Source organism: Somniosus microcephalus, chromosome 5, assembly GCF_052327205.1.
Source record: "Somniosus microcephalus isolate GS21.2 chromosome 5, FLI_Smic_1.0, whole genome shotgun sequence".
Classification (NCBI taxonomy): Eukaryota; Metazoa; Chordata; class Chondrichthyes; order Squaliformes; family Somniosidae; genus Somniosus; species Somniosus microcephalus.
This window is the reverse complement of record NC_140991.1, coordinates 16,882,109-16,897,620: the sequence shown is the minus strand read 5'-3', so window position 1 is coordinate 16,897,620 and position 15,512 is coordinate 16,882,109. Positions and strand designations below refer to the sequence as shown.

General features: G+C 54.4%; 1 protein-coding gene across 1 annotated transcript; it reads right to left on the bottom strand.

Moving 5' to 3' along the window:
• Window positions 1-1,577: 1,577 nt before the first annotated feature.
• On the bottom strand, window positions 1,578-9,977 carry LOC147116916 (GDP-L-fucose synthase-like). The gene is made up of 4 exons (XM_085987191.1): window positions 9,880-9,977; window positions 4,142-4,256; window positions 2,129-2,257; window positions 1,578-1,655 (listed from the first exon to the last, which is right to left on the bottom strand). The coding sequence occupies exons 1-4, from the start codon at window positions 9,975-9,977 to the stop codon at window positions 1,578-1,580; spliced, it is 420 nt and encodes a 139-aa protein (XP_085843317.1).
• Between the last annotated feature and the right edge of the window lie 5,535 nt (window positions 9,978-15,512).

Here is a 15,512-nt window from a genome sequence, read left to right as displayed (position 1 = left end):
AGGGCGGGGGGCGAGGGGGGGCAGAGGGCGAGGGGGGCAGAGGGCGAGGGGGGCAGAGGGCGGGGGGGGCGAGGGGGCAGAGGGCGGGGGGCGAGGGGGGCAGAGGGCGGGGGCGAGGGGGCCGAGGGCGGGGGGCGAGGGGGGGGCAGAGGCGGGGGGGGCAGAGAGCGGGGGGGCGAGGGGGGCAGAGAGCGGGGGGCGAGGGGGGCAGAGAGCGGGGGCGAGGGGGCAGAGAGCGGGGGGCGGGGGCAGAGAGCGGGGCGAGGGGGGCAGAGAGCGGGGGGCGAGGGGGGCAGAGAGCGGGGGCGAGGGGGCAGAGAGCGGGGGGCGAGGGGGGCAGAGAGCGGGGGGCGAGGGGGCAGAGAGCGGGGGCGAGGGGGGCAGAGAGCGGGGGGCGAGGGGGGCAGAGAGCGGGGGGCGAGGGGGCAGAGAGCGGGGGGCGAGGGGGCAGAGAGCGGGGGCGAGGGGGGCAGAGAGCGGGGCGAGGGGGCAGAGAGCGGGGGGCGAGGGGGGCAGAGAGCGGGGGGCGAGGGGGGCAGAGAGCGGGGGGCGAGCGAGGGGGGCAGAGAGCGGGGGGCGAGGGGGGCAGAGAGCGGGGGGCGAGGGGGGCAGAGAGCGGGGGGCGAGGGGGGCAGAGACCGGGGGGCGAGGGGGGCAGAGACCGGGGGGCGAGGGGGGCAGAGACCGGGGGGCGAGGGGGGCAGAGACCGGGGGGCGAGGGGGGCAGAGACCGGGGGCGAGGGGGGCAGAGACCGGGGGCGAGGGGGGCAGAGACCGGGGGGCAGAGACCGGGGGGCGAGGGGGGCAGAGACCGGGGGGCGAGGGGGGCAGAGACCGGGGGGCGAGGGGGGCAGAGACCGGGGGCGAGGGGGGCAGAGACCGGGGGCGAGGGGGGCAGAGACCGGGGGCGAGGGGGGCAGAGACCGGGGGCGAGGGGGGCAGAGACCGGGGGCGAGGGGGGCAGAGACCGGGGGCGAGGGGGGCAGAGACCGGGGGCGAGGGGGGCAGAGACCGGGGGCGAGGGGGGCAGAGACCGGGGGCGAGGGGGGCAGAGACCGGGGGCGAGGGGGGCAGAGACCGGGGGCGAGGGGGGCAGAGACCGGGGGCGAGGGGGGCAGAGACCGGGGGCGAGGGGGGCAGAGACCGGGGGCGAGGGGGGCAGAGACCGGGGGCGAGGGGGGCAGAGACCGGGGGCGAGGGGGGCAGAGACCGGGGGCGCGGGGGGCAGAGACCGGGGGCGAGGGGGGCAGAGACCGGGGGCGAGGGGGGCAGAGACCGGGGGCGAGGGGGGCAGAGACCGGGGGCGAGGGGGGCAGTGACCGGGGCGAGGGGGGCAGTGACCGGGGCAGTGACCGGGGGCGAGGGGGGCAGTGACCGGGGGCGAGGGGGGCAGTGACCGGGGGCGAGGGGGGCAGTGACCGGGGGCGAGGGGGGCAGTGACCGGGGGCGAGGGGGGCAGTGACCGGGGGCGAGGGGGGCAGTGACCGGGGCGAGGGGGGCAGTGACCGGGGGCGAGGGGGGCAGAGACAAAAAGAGACAGAAAGAAGGAAATGGAGAACATTAAACAGAACGGATGCTTACCGGTTCTGAATGTCAATCATTCGCTTTGCATAGGAATATCCGAAGTTTGAACTGTGCGGGGGTCCATTGTGGATCTAGGAGGGAGAGAGAGGGTTTTTTTTTTACATTAAATTTACTTCAATTACAAATCCTGGATGACTCGGGAGCAGGATTGGGTCTTTCTGTAACCGTATGACAGCTAGTTTCTGACTGCAGTACAACTTACTGCTGGCTAGAATCTGAACACAGCCCGGTGACCGGCCGTGAGACAGGATAGAATTAGAGAATAGATTGGTACAGCACAGGAGGCCATTAGGCCCGTCCTGCCTGTGCCGGCTCGCTGAAAGAGCTGTCCAATTAGTCCCACTCCCCCCCTGCTCTTTCCCCACAGCCCTGAAAATGTTTTCTTTCAAGTATTTACCCAATTCTCTTTTGAAAGTTACTATTGAATCTGCTTCCACCGCCCTTTCAGGCAGTGCATTCCAGATCATAACAACTCGCTGCGTAAAAATAAAATTCTCATCTCCCCTCTGGTTCTTTTGGGAGGGGGAGAGAGGAGGGGGCTCACCATGGTTTCGTCAATGGGGTAGGTGGTCTTGTCCGGGAAGATGCAGGTGGAGAGACAGGAGATGACCTTCGTGACCCCGTGCTCGTAGGCCGAGTGCAGGACATTGTCGTTAATGTGCACGTTCTTTCTCTGTTAAAACAAAATACTAAAATCATCAGCCGATAATCAGAATCTACCCAACCGTCTCCCCCTCACCAAATCCCACCGCCTCCTGTTGGACTGGGCTTCCACCGGCACTGCTGGTCCGCCATTACTGCTGAAACTCGCGGAGCGACTGGGAAACAGGCCCAGTCACAGCTAAGGGGAGAAGGCTGATAAATCCACTCCCACAGGCCGTGGTTTACTTACATTTGCCACTGTGGAGCTTGAGCTGTACTGCAGGAACCCTCCCCCACCATCCACACCCACCCCCCGAGTCCAACGCAACGTTCCCAACTGCTGCACAGACCGGGAATTCGACCCTTGATGTCCCGATCAGTGTGGCTCAACAAATCAGAATAATACAGCACAGAAGGAGGCCATTCGGCCCATCGAGTCTGCGCCGGCTCTTTCGAAGAGCAATCCAGTTAGTCCCACTCCCCCCGCTCTTTCCCCATATCCTGCAATTTTTTCTTCAAGTATTTATCCAATTCCCTTTTGAAGGCTACTATTGAATCTGTTTCCACCGCAGGCAGAGCATTCCAAATCCTAACCACTCGTTGTGTAAACAAGTTTCCCTCATGTCGCCTCTGCTTAAATATTGGGAAGACCGAAGCCATTGTTTTCGGTCCCCGCCACAAACTCCGTTCCCTAGCCACCGACTCCATCCCTCTCCCTAACGTCTGTCTGAGGCTGAACCACACTGTTCGCAACCTTGGTCTCATATTTGACCCTGAAATGAGCTTCCGACCACATATCCGCAGCATGACAAAGACCGCCTATTTCCACCTCTAACATTGCCCGTCTCCGCCCCTGCCTCAGCTCATCCGCTGCTGAAACCCTCATCCATGCCTTTGTTACCTCTAGACTTGACTATTCCAACACACTCCTGGCTGGCCTCCCACATTCTACCCTACGTAAACTTGAGGTCATCCAAAACTCAGCTGCCGTGTCCTAACTCGCACCAAGTCCCGTTCACCCATCACCCCTGTGCTCGCTGACCTACATTGGCTCCCAGTTAAGCAGCACCTCGATTTCAAAATTCTCATCCTTGTTTTCAAATCCCTCCATGGCCTCGCCCCCTCCCTATCTCTGTAATCTCCTCCAGCCCCACAACCACCACCGCCACCCCCGCCCAACCCCTGCCTCCGAGATATCTGCGCTCCTCTAATTCTGGCCTCTTGACCATCCCTGATTATAATCGCTCAACCATTGGCGGCTATGCCCTCTGTTGCCTGGGCCCTAAGCTCTGGAATTTCCTGCCTAAACCTCTCCGCCTCTCTTTCCTCCTTTAAGACGCTCCTTAAAACCTACCTCTTTGACCAAGATTTTGGTCACCTGCCCTAATTTATCCCTATGTAGATCGGTGTCAAATATTTTCGTCTTATAATACTCCTGTGAAGCGCACTTGGGACGTTTTACTACGTTAAAGGCGCTATATCAATACAAGATATTGTTGCTTCTTTTGCCAATCACCTTTAATCTGTGTCCTCTCATTATCGGCCCTTCAGCCACTGGAAACAGTTTCGCTTTATTCACTTGATCCAAACCCTTCATGATTTTGAACACCTCTATCAAATCTCCTCTTCGCCTTCTCTGCTCCAAGGAGAACAACCCCAGCTTCTCCAGTCTATCCACGTAACTGATGTCCCTCATCCCTGGTGCCGTTCTAGTAAATCTCCTCTGCACCCTCTCCGAAGCCTTGACATCCTTCCTAAAGTGCGGTGCCCAGAATTGGACCCAATGCTCCAGGCAAGGCCGAAAGCAGTGCATTTCCACAGGCGGGGCCACAGAGGGACCGCTGGTTATCCCCCGCCCTCCTCCCAACGTTCGGTCATACGCAGTGATGGAGATATTTAACACGCCGCCGCTCACCCAGAAATCCAGGTTGTACTTCATGTTGCGGAAGAGGCCGCACACCATGGCTGCCAGGTGAATGACGTGTGTGGGTTGGTATCTGTCGAACAAGGCCCTGGTTTCTGCAGCATTCCTGCACGGAGAGGAAGAACAAAATATCTTGCATTTCTGTAGCGCCTTTCATCACCTCAGGGCGTCCCAAAGCGCTTTACAGCCAATGAAGTACTTTTGGAGTGTAGTCACTGTTGTAATGTAGGAAATGCGGCAGCCAATTTGCGCACAGCAAGCTCCCACAAACAGCAATGTGATAATGACCAGATAATGTTTTTTAGTGATGTTGGTTGAGGGATAAATATTGGCCAGGACACCGGGGAGAACTCCCCTGCTCTTCTTCGAAGTAGTGCAATGGGATCTTTTACATCCACCTGAGAGAGCAGACGGGGCCTCGGTTTAACGTCTTATCTGAAAGAAGGCATCTCTGACAGTGCAGCGCTCGCTCAGCACTGCACAGGAGAGCAGATCATGCTGTGGCACTGTGCCCACCAAACATCCCTCTCCCCACCCCGCCTCTAACAGGGGAGGGGGTCTTCAATGTCAGAAAACAACTCTTTGAAAAACTGGGTCCGCTCCGATAGATCGCAACCCCACAGCTTCTTCTCTCTCCAGATACACCTCGGATCACCTCAAGCCCATTCATACGGTCTCCTTCCCTTTTCTCATAGTTTGGGCGATGGGTATTCGAGTGCAGTGGCTATGTTACTGAACTAATAATCCAGAGAACACGAGTTTGAGAATCTGAATTCAGTTTTTAAAACAATCTGGAAATAAAAAGCCAGCATCAGTAAACGTGACCGTGAAGCTGTTGGATTCACTAATGTCCTTTAGGGAAGGAACCTGCCGGTCTGGGCCTATATGTGACTCCATTCCAACACCAACATGGTTGACTCTCAACTGCCCTCTGAAGTGGCCCAGTGAGCCGCTGTGTTGAAGGCAGACCACCGCCACCTCAGGGCAGCTAGTGATGGGCGATGAATGCAGTGACCGTGTTACGAGAAACCGCATTTCAAAACCATCATCGGGGGCTCAGCAACTGGCCTCAGCACCCCTGGGTTAGGGAATGGGGAGGGGGTAAAAGAGGGGGGGGGCGGGAGACAAAACCAGCCGGAATTCCTGCTCCTGCTGGGAAGTGGGCGCAGATGTTGGCCCAGCACACCCCAGGGTGGAATATTGCGATGTAAACACTGTCGAGGTTCGTCCATGGGTGGGGGAGGCACTGCCGGGACCCGTCGTCAGGAGAGGTGAGGAACAGGATAGAAACATAGAAGATAGGAGCAGCATGGCTGAGGTCGAGGGACCAGAATGGCATACCCTCCTGCTTTCTCCTCATATCCCTTGATCCCTTTAGCCTTAAGAAATATATCAACTCTTTCTTGAATATATTTAATGAACTGGCCTCAACTCGCCTTCTGTGGTAGAGAATTCACAGGTTCACCACTCTCTGGGTGAAGAAATTCCTCCTCATCTCAGTCCTAAATGGCTTACCCCTTACCCTTAGACTGTGACCCCTGGTTCTGGACTCCCCGACCATCAGAAACATCCTTCCTGCATCTAGTCTGTCCAGTCCTGTTAGAATTTTATAAGTTTCAATGAGATCCCCTCTCATTCTTCTAAACTCCAGCGAATATAAGCCTAATCGACCTAATCGGCCCAATGAAGAAAGATTTATTTATTTACAGATGCCGATTGCCAAGGGCGAGCCCGCTCAGCGCCACGACTGGGACTCACGTTAAAATCAGCATCTTTTGAGGACAGGAAACACCAATCCTCGTCCGCCTGCCCCTCGCCGCCTTCACCACCTGCTCAATGGCACGGCCGACCAGCCCGAGCCCCAGTCACCAGGATCCGCCTGCTCTTCGCCCCCATCCTGTCGCCGTCCCCCATCTCTGCAACTCAAAAACAAAAATCTCAATCCGTAGCCGGCCAACACATGGATCGCCCCCCGCGCCCCCCACCCCCCGGGTCACTCTCTCGCTCACCCCCCTCTCACTCTCTCGCTCACCCCCCTCTCACTCTCCTCTCTCTCGCTCGCCCCTCTCTCGCTCGCTCGACCCTCTCCTCGCTCGCTCGCCCCCTCTCTCTCTCGCTCGCCCCTCCCCTCTCTCTCGCTCGCCCCTCCCTCTCTCTCTCTCGCTCCCTCTCCTCTCGCTCGCTCGCCCCTCTCACTCGCGCTCGCCCCTCTCTCTCTCGCGCTCGCCCCTCTCTCTCTCTCTCGCGCTCGCCCCTCTCTCTCGCGCTCGCCCCTCTCTCTCGCGCTCGCCCCCTCTCTCGCGCTGCCTCTCTCGCGCTCGCCCCTCTCTCGCGCTCGCCCCTCTCTCGCGCTCGCCCCTCTCGCCCGCTCGCCCCTCTCTCGCGCTCGCCCCTCTCACTCGCCCCCCTCTCTCTCTCGCCCGCCCCCTCTCTCTCTCGCTCGCCCCTCTCACTCGCCCCTCTCTCGCACATCGCCCCTCTCTCGCGCTCGCCCCTCTCTCGCGCTCGCCCCTCCTCTCTCTCGCGCTCGCCCCCCTCTCGCGCTCGCCCCCCCTCTCTATCTCGCGCTCGCCCCTTTCTCGCGCTCGCCCCTCTCTCTCTCTCTCGCTCGCCCCCTCTCTCTCGCGCTCGCCCCTCTCTCTCTCCTCTCGCTCGCCCCTCTCTCTCTCTCTCTCGCTCCGCCCCTCTCTCTCTCTCTCTCTCGCTCGCCCCTCTCTCTCTCGCTCACCCCTCTCTCGCCCCTCTCTCTCTCTCTCGCTCTCTCGCGCGCCTCGCCCCCTCCCCCCTCTCTCACTCGCCCCTCTCTCTCTCTCTCGCTCGCACCCCTCTCTCTCTCTCTCTCGCTCGCCCCTCTCTCTCTCTCTCGCTCGCCCCTCTCTCTCTCTCTCGCTCGCCCCTCTCTCTCTCGCTCGCCCTTCTCTCTCTCTCGCTCGCCCCTCTCTCTCTCGCTCGCCCCTCTCTCTCTCGCTCGCCCCTCTCTCTCTCGCTCGCCCCCTCTCTCTCTCGCTCGCCCCTCTCTCTCTCGCTCGCCCCTCTCTCTCTCGCTCGCCCCTCTCTCTCTCGCTCGCCCCTCTCTCTCTCTCGCTCGCCCCTCTCTCTCTCTCGCTCGCTCGCCCTCTCTCGCGCATCGCCCCTCTCTCTCTATCTCGCGCTCGCCCCTCTCTCTCTCTTGCTCGCCCCTCTCTCTCTCGCTCGCCCCTCCCTCTCGCTCCGCCCCTCCCTCTCTCTCGCCCCTCCCCCTCACTCTCGCCCCTCCCCCTCGCTCGCCCCTCTCTCTCTCTCTCTCGCCCCTCTCTCTCTCTCTCTCGCCCCTCTCTCTCTCTCCCCTCTCTCTCCTCGCCCCCTCTCTCTCACTCGCCCGCCTCTCTCTCTCGCCCCTCTCTCTCTCGCTCGCCCCTCTCTCTCTCTCGCTCGCACCCTCTCTCTCTCTCGCCCGCCTCTCTCGCCCGCCCCTCTCTCTCGCTCGCCCGCCCCCTCTCGCTCGCCCCTCTCGCCCGCCCCCTCTCTCTCTCGCTCGCCCCTCTCTCTCTCGCTCGCCCCTCTCTCTCTCTCGCTCGCCCCTCTCTCTCTCTCGCTCGCCCCTCTCTCTCTCTCGCCCCCCTCTCTCCGCCCGCCCCTCTCTCTCTCGCCCGCCCCTCTCTCGCTCGCCCGCCCCTCTCTCGCTCGCCCGCCCCTCTCTCGCTCCGCCCCTCTCGCCCGCCCCTCTCTCTCGCTCGCTCGCCCCCTCTCTCTCGCCCCTCTCGCTCTCTCGCTCGCCCCTCTCTCTCGCTCGCCCCTCTCTCTCTCTCGCTCGCCCCCTCTCTCTCTCTCGCTCGCCCCTCTCTCTCTCTCGCTCGCCCCCTCTCTCTCTCTCGCCCCCCTCTCTCGCTCGCCCCTCTCTCTCGCCCGCCCCTCTCTCTCGCCCGCCCCTCTCTCGCTCGCCCGCCCCTCTCTCGCCCCTCTCTCGCTCGCCCGCCCCTCTCTCGCTCGCCCGCCCCCTCTCTCGCTCACCCCTCTCTCTCTCGCTCGCCCCCTCTCTCTCTCTCGCTCGCCCCTCTTGCTCCCTCCGCCCCCCCCCTCGCTCCCTCACACCCCCTCCCTAACACCCTCTCTCTCTCGCTCACACCCTCTCTCTCGCACCCTCTCTCTCGCTCTCGCACCCCCTCTCTCTCGCTCTCGCACCCCCTCTCGCTCTCGCACCCCCTCTCGCTCTCGCACCCCCTCTCGCTCTCGCACTCGCACCCCCTCTCGCTCTCGCACCCCCTCTCGCTCTCGCACCCCCTCTCGCTCTCGCACTTCGCACCCCCTCTCGCTCTCGCACCCCCTCTCTCTCGCTCTCGCACCCCCCTCTCTCTCGCTCTCCCTCTCTCACGCTCTCTCTCGCTCACGCTCTCTCTCGCTCTCTCTCGCTCTCTCTCGCTCACGCTCTCTCTCGCTCTCTCTCGCTCACGCTCTCTCTCGCTCTCTCTCGCTCACGCTCTCTCTCACACACTCTCTCTCGCTCACAACACTCTCTCTCGCTCACACACTCTCTCTCGCTCACACACTCTCTCTCTCTCACACACTCTCTCTCTCTCTCTCTCTCACTCTCTCTTTCTCTCTCTCACTCTCTCTTTCTCTCTCAATTCAATTCAATTCAAATCGCTTTATTGGCATGACAAGTTACATCTTATGTTGCCAAAGCATCGGAAAACATTCATGTTTGTTCACAAAAATACAGATCTATCCATACAGTGTATAAACAGATATATCCCTGAGTGTATAAATATACTTTCATATAATTTATATATACTCTTATCTTATATTTAGTGGTTGTCCCTCTGTTTATGGCAAGCTGTAACATAGTGTGCCGCTAGTGTTACACAATCTCTCTCTTCCCTAGTAGGTATGGGAGTTTTTTGGTCGTCATTCAAATTTCTGAATTCCGGGCATATTTTTGTGAATTTTGGGTAGAAATTCTCCCTTATGCCCTGATATTTTCTACAAGCTGTGAGGAAGTGCATCTCTGTCTCCACCACTCCCTGACTGCAGTGAGAGCATATCCTATCCTCTCTTGGTAGCCGGGTTTGCCTGTGTCTACCTTTTTCGATCGCCAGGTTATGTTCACTAAGCCTGTACATTGTCAAAGTTTTTCTCAGTTTGCTATCCTTTACCATGTTCAGGTAATCAGCCATGTTGTATTGTCTGTTTAGGGCCAAGTAGCAATTGAGTTTGCTTTGGGTTTTTGTTGTTTCTGCCCAATATGACAGATATTTTTCCTTTTGCTTAGCGACGATTGTGTTGGGTCGAATTCTTTGTGTTACGCTGTCACTGTCCTGGGGCTGGTTATTGTTAGTAGTCAGGACTAGTTGACTGAGGGTATTCTTCTTTATGGTCCTCTCTTGGCATTTCAGAGCTTCGTAATGATAGCAGTGGGGGTTGCTCATTTCTAGGTGTTTCCAAAATTTGGTGGCTCTTTTTTGGATAGTGATTATTAATGGATATTGGCCTAGTTCTGCCCTGCATGCATTGTTTACGGTTTTCCTTTGAGTCTGGAGGATACTTTTACAGAATTCTCTCTCCCCCCCCTCCTCTCTATTTCTCTCTTTCTCTCTCACACTCTCTCTATTTCTCTATCCCTCTCGCTCTATTTCTCTCTCTATTTCTCTCTCACACACACTCTCCCTCTCTCTATTACTCTCTCTCTCTCTCTCTCTCTCTCTCTCTCACACACTCTCCTCTCTATTTTTCTCTCACACTCACCCACTCACCCACTTTCTGATTCTCTTCCTGGTTTCCAACGTGTCCCCATACACTTCCGGGGGTCAGAGGTTAAGCGGCGGAGGTCCATGCCGCGCATGCGCGCCATCGCCGAGCCTGACGGGAGTTGTAGTCCCTGACCCCTCCCTGACCCCTCCCTGACCCAGAGCAGGAAACCTGTGATCACCTAACTGGCCCCATGATAAAATGCATATATTTAAAAGTTGGATAATTTGAAATAATGTGTCAAAGATATTGTCCACCTAGTGTTGTTCAAGGCTGCTCCACTGTGAGATTGAGCTCTCTCCCTGCCAATACTTTCCATTCAGGATCCCTCTGACCAGCATCAATATTTCTGATTTGAAATTTCACAAAGACTCCCAGAGGTTGCTGAAACAGGCTGAACTCTGACCTTTCACCTCCGCCATTCCGGTTTGGCTCCAGCACAGATCCTGCAGTTAACCCAGTTTCTGGGGAGTTGCAACTTATAACACACCTAATTCCCTAATTAGGCAGAAACTGGCTATCTCATTCTAAGAGAACAAATTTAAACCACTATAGAATATTCTGGCCTCTTGTCCATCCCTGATTTTAATTGCCCCATCGTTGGTGGCCGTGCCTTCAGCTGTCTAGGCCCCAAGCTCTGGAATTCCCTCCCTAAACCTCCCCGCCTCTCTTTCCTCCTTTAAGACACCCTTTAAAACCCGTCATCTGTCTTAATATCTCCTCGTGGCTCGGTGTCAAATTTTGTTTGATAAACGCTCCTCTGAAGCGCCTTGGGACATGTTACTATGTTAAAAGGTGCTATATAAATTAAAGTTGATATTAAATGTCTCACGATACTCTACCTTGGCAGGTGATGTTGAAGTTTGTTCTTCTTTAGCTCAGTTAGTAGTTTTACATTAAATTGTCCTCAGTTCTACCTGGGGCCAGTTTAAACAAACCCTTACCTTTCAGCAGTAGAGCAATATTTCACATGACTGATGCACTGCATATCTGTCTGTGGCCAGCAAGTGGCAGTGTTGCTACAAGCAGGGCAAGAGCCAGCTCACCACCAACCAGGAGCTGTCCGTTCACACAGTGCCCAGGGACCTCCTCCCGTTCACATCCCCCCTCTCACTCCCCTCCTTTGCTGGAGGCACAGACTCGCATTGGGGCTCGGTTCTGTGGATATCCCATCCAACAAAGACAGGCAGCTTAGAATCTTGCAGCACAGGAGGAGGTTATTTGGCCCATCGTGCATCTGCCGTATCCTTGAACGAGCTGCTCAATTTGTCCCACACCCCAGCTTTTTCCTATAACCCTGCAAACTAGTCCTCTTCAAGTACATGTCCAATTGCTTTTTGAAAGTTCCTATGGACTTGAGCGGGAGTGGCGGAATAAAGGGAGCACAGAGAAGGCCCAGGACATAGAAACATAGAAGATAGGAGCAGGAGCAGGCCATTCGGCCCCTCGAGCCTGCTCCGTCATTCAATGAGATCATGGCTGATCATCCAAATTCAGTACCCTGTCCCTGCCTTCTCCCCATATCCCTTGATCCCTTTAGCCTTAAGAAATATATCCAACTCCTTCTTGAATATATTTAATGAACTGGCCTCCACCGCCCTCTGTGGTAGAGAATTCCACAGGTTCACCACTCTCTGGATGAAGAAATTCCTCCTCATCTCAGTCCTAAATGGCTTACCCCTTATCCTTAGACTATGACCCCTGGTTCTGGACTCCCCGGCCATCGGGAACATCCTGCCTGCATCTAGTCTGTCCAGACCTGACAGAATTTTATAGGTTTCGATGAGATCCCTCTCAATCTTCTAAACTCCAGTGAGTACAAGCCCAATCGACCCAATCTCTCCTCGTACGTCATTCCTGCCATCCCAGGTATCAGCCTGGTGAATCTTCACTGCACTCCTTCCATGGCAAGAACATCCTTCCTCAGATAAGGCGACCAAAACTGCACACAATACTCAAGGTGCGATCTCACCAAGGCCCTGTACAACTGCAGCAAGACATCCTTGTTCCTGTACTCGAACCCTCTTGCTACGAAGGTCAACATACCATTTGCCTTCTTAACCGCCTGCTGCACCTGCATGCTTACCTTCAGCGACTGGTGCACAAGAACACCCAGGTCTCTTTGCACTTCCCCTTCTCCCAATCTATTGCCATTCAAATAATAATCTGCCTTCCTGTTTTTGCCACCAAAGTGGATAACCTCACATTTATCCACATTATAGTGCATTTGCCATGTTTCTGCCCAATCACCCAACCTGTCCAAATCGTACTGGAGTTTCATGACATCCTCCTCACAGCATACTCTCCCACCCAGCTTTGTGTCGTCTGCAAATTTGGAGATACTACATCCAATTCCCTCGTCCAGATCATTAATATATATTGTGAACAGCTGGGGTCCTAGGACCGATCCTTGCAGTACCCCACTAGTCACTGCCTGCCACTCGGAAAACGACCCGTTTATTCCAACTCTTTGCTTTCTATCTGCCAACCAGTCCTCTATCCAAGTCAATACCTTGCCCCCAATCCCATGTGCCTTAATTTTACAAGCTAATCTCTTATGCGGGACCTTATCGAAAGCCTTCTGAAAGTCCAAATACACCACATCCACTGGTTCTCCCTTATCTATTTTACCAGTTACATCCTCAAAAAATTCCAGTAGATTAGTCAAGCACGATTTACCTTTTGTAAATCCATGTTGACTTTGTCCGATCCTGTCACTGCTTTCCAAGTGCTCTGCTATTACATCTTTTATAATGGACTCTAGCATTTTCCCCACTACCGATGTCAGGCTTACCGGTCTATAATTCCCCGCTTTTTCTCTACCACCTTTTTTGAATAGTGGGGTAACATTAGCTACCCTCCAATCCATGGGTACCGTTCCAGAGTCTATCGAGTTCTGGAAGATGACCAGCAATGCATCTACTATTTCTAGGGCCACTTCCTTAAGTACCCTAGGATGTAGATTATCAGGCCCTGGGGATTTATCGGCCTTCAATCCCGTCAACTTCCCCAACACCATTTCCCTACAAATACTGATTTCTTTCAGTTCCTCCCCCTCATTAGTCCCTATGTTCCCCGACCTCCCCAAATGCATTACCTCACACTTCTCCGGATTGAATTCCATTTGCCACTATTCTGCCCACCTGACCAATTTATTGCTATCTTCCTGCAGTCTATAGCTTCCTTCTTCAGTATCAACCACACAGCCAATTTTAGTATCATCTGCAAACTTCTTAATCATACCCCCTATATTCAAGTCTAGATCATTGATATATACCACAAAAACCAAGGGACCGAGTACTGAGCCCTGCGGAACCCCACTGGAAACAGCCTTCCAGTCACAAAAACACCCATCAACCATTACCCACTGCTTCCTGTCTCCGAGCCAGTTTTGAATCCAACTTGACACTTTGCCCTGGATCCCATGGGCTTTTAACTTCGTGACCAGTCTGCCATGTGGAACCTTATCAAAAGCCTTGCTAAAGTCCATATACACTACATCAAACGCACTACCCTCATCGACTCTCCTTGTTACCTCCTCAAAAAATTCAATCAAGTTTGTCAGACAGGACCTTCCCTTAACAAATCCATGCTGACTATCCTTGATTAATCGTGTCTTTCTAAATGAAGATTTATCCTGTCCTTCAGAATTCTTTCCAATAATTTTCCTACTTCCGAGGTTAGGCTGACTGGCCTGTAATTACTTGGTCTATCCTTTTCTCCCTTTTTAAACAAGAGTACCACATTAGCAGTCCTCCAGTCCTCTGGCACCACACCTGAAGCCAGAGAGGATTGAAAAATGGTCAGGGCCTCTGCCATTTCCTCTTTTGCTTCGCTTAACAGCCTGGGATACATTTCATCTGGGCCTAGGGATTTATCCACTTTTAAAGCTGCTAAACCCCTTAATACTTCCTCTCTCACTATGTTTATTTCATCTAATATTTCACACTCCTCTCCCCTGATAGCAATGTCTGCTTCGCCCCTCTCCTTTGTGAAAACAGATGCAAAGTATTCATTAAGAACCCTACCGACGTCTCCCGCCTCCACACACAGATTACCCTCATGCTCGCTAATAGGTCCTACCCTTTCTTTAGTTATCCTCTTACTCTTAATATATTTATAAAACATCTTTGGGTTTTCATTGATTTTACTTGCCAAGAATTTTTCATGCTCTCTCTTTGCTTTCCTAATATCCTTTTTAATTGCACCCCTGCACTTTCTGTACTCCTCTAAAGATTCTGGAGTATTTAGCCCTCAGTATCTGTCATACGCCTCCCTTTTTTTCTTTATCCTACACTGTATGTCCCTAGACATCCAGGGAGCTCTAGATTTGTTAGTCCCACCTTTTTTCTTTAAGGGCACATGTTTGGTCTGAACCCTTCGGATCTCGTCCTTGAATGCGCCCCACTGCTCTGACACTGATTTACATTCAAGTAGCTGTTTCCAGTCCACTATGGCTAAATCCCCTCTGAGCTTAGCAAAATTTGCTTTTCCCCAATTTAGAATTTTTATTCCTGGTCTATCCTTGTCCTTTTCCATAACTACCTTAAATCTAACTGAATTATGGTCACTAGCACCAAAATGCTCTCCCACTGAAACACCTTCTAACTGCCCAGCTTCATTCCCTAAAACTAAGTCCAGAACCGCCCCCTCCCTTGTTGGGCCTGCTACAAACTGGCTAAAAAAGTTCTCCTGGATGCATTTTAGGAATTCCGCACCTTCTATACCGGTCACACTAATTTTATCCCAGTTAATATTGGGGTAGTTGAAATCCCCTACTATTACTGTGCAATAAATTTTGCACTTCTCAGAAATTTAAGAACATAAGAAATAGGAGCAGGAGTAGGCCAATCGCTGATGGCTGATCTGATCCTAACCTCAAATCTACTTCCACTCTCTATCCCACCGGAACCCATGTGATCTCCCGGGAGAGGCGAAAAACCAGATAAAAAACCCAATGGCTAATTTGGGAGAAAAAATCTGGGAAATTCCTCTCCGACCCATCTAGGCGATCGAAACTCGTCCAGGAGATCACTCTGTCCCTGTATTTCCTACAGTACTTACCTTCTGTAAGAGGTGATCGCCACCCCAGCCAGGAACAGGCCCAATTTACTCTTGAAGGACTCCTAGCTGGCAGCCTGTTCCCGAGGTCTTCACTAATCCCTGTGAATAGAACCATCTCCTGAAATCTAACACAGAATTAGAACACAAGAAGTAGGAGCAGGATCAGGCTACACGGCCCCTGGGCCCGCTCCGCCACCCACAGGGCCATGACCGATCCGAACCTAGCCTCATGTCCGATTTCCTGCCCACTCCCTGTAACCCCTAATTCCCCTTACTTCTAGGAAACTGTCTATTTCTGTTTTAAATTTATTTAATGATGTAGCTTCCACAGCTCTCTGGGGCAGCAAATTCCACAGACCTACCACCCTCTGAGTGAAGAAGTTTCTCCTCATCTCAGTTTTGAAAGAGCAGCCCCTTATTCTAAGATTATGCCCCCTAGTTCTAGTTTCACCCATCATTGGGAACATCCTCACCGCATCCACCCGATCAAGCCCCTTCACAATCTTATATGTTTCAATAAGATCGCCTCTCATTCTTCTGAACTCCAATGAGTAGAGTCCCAATCTACTCAACC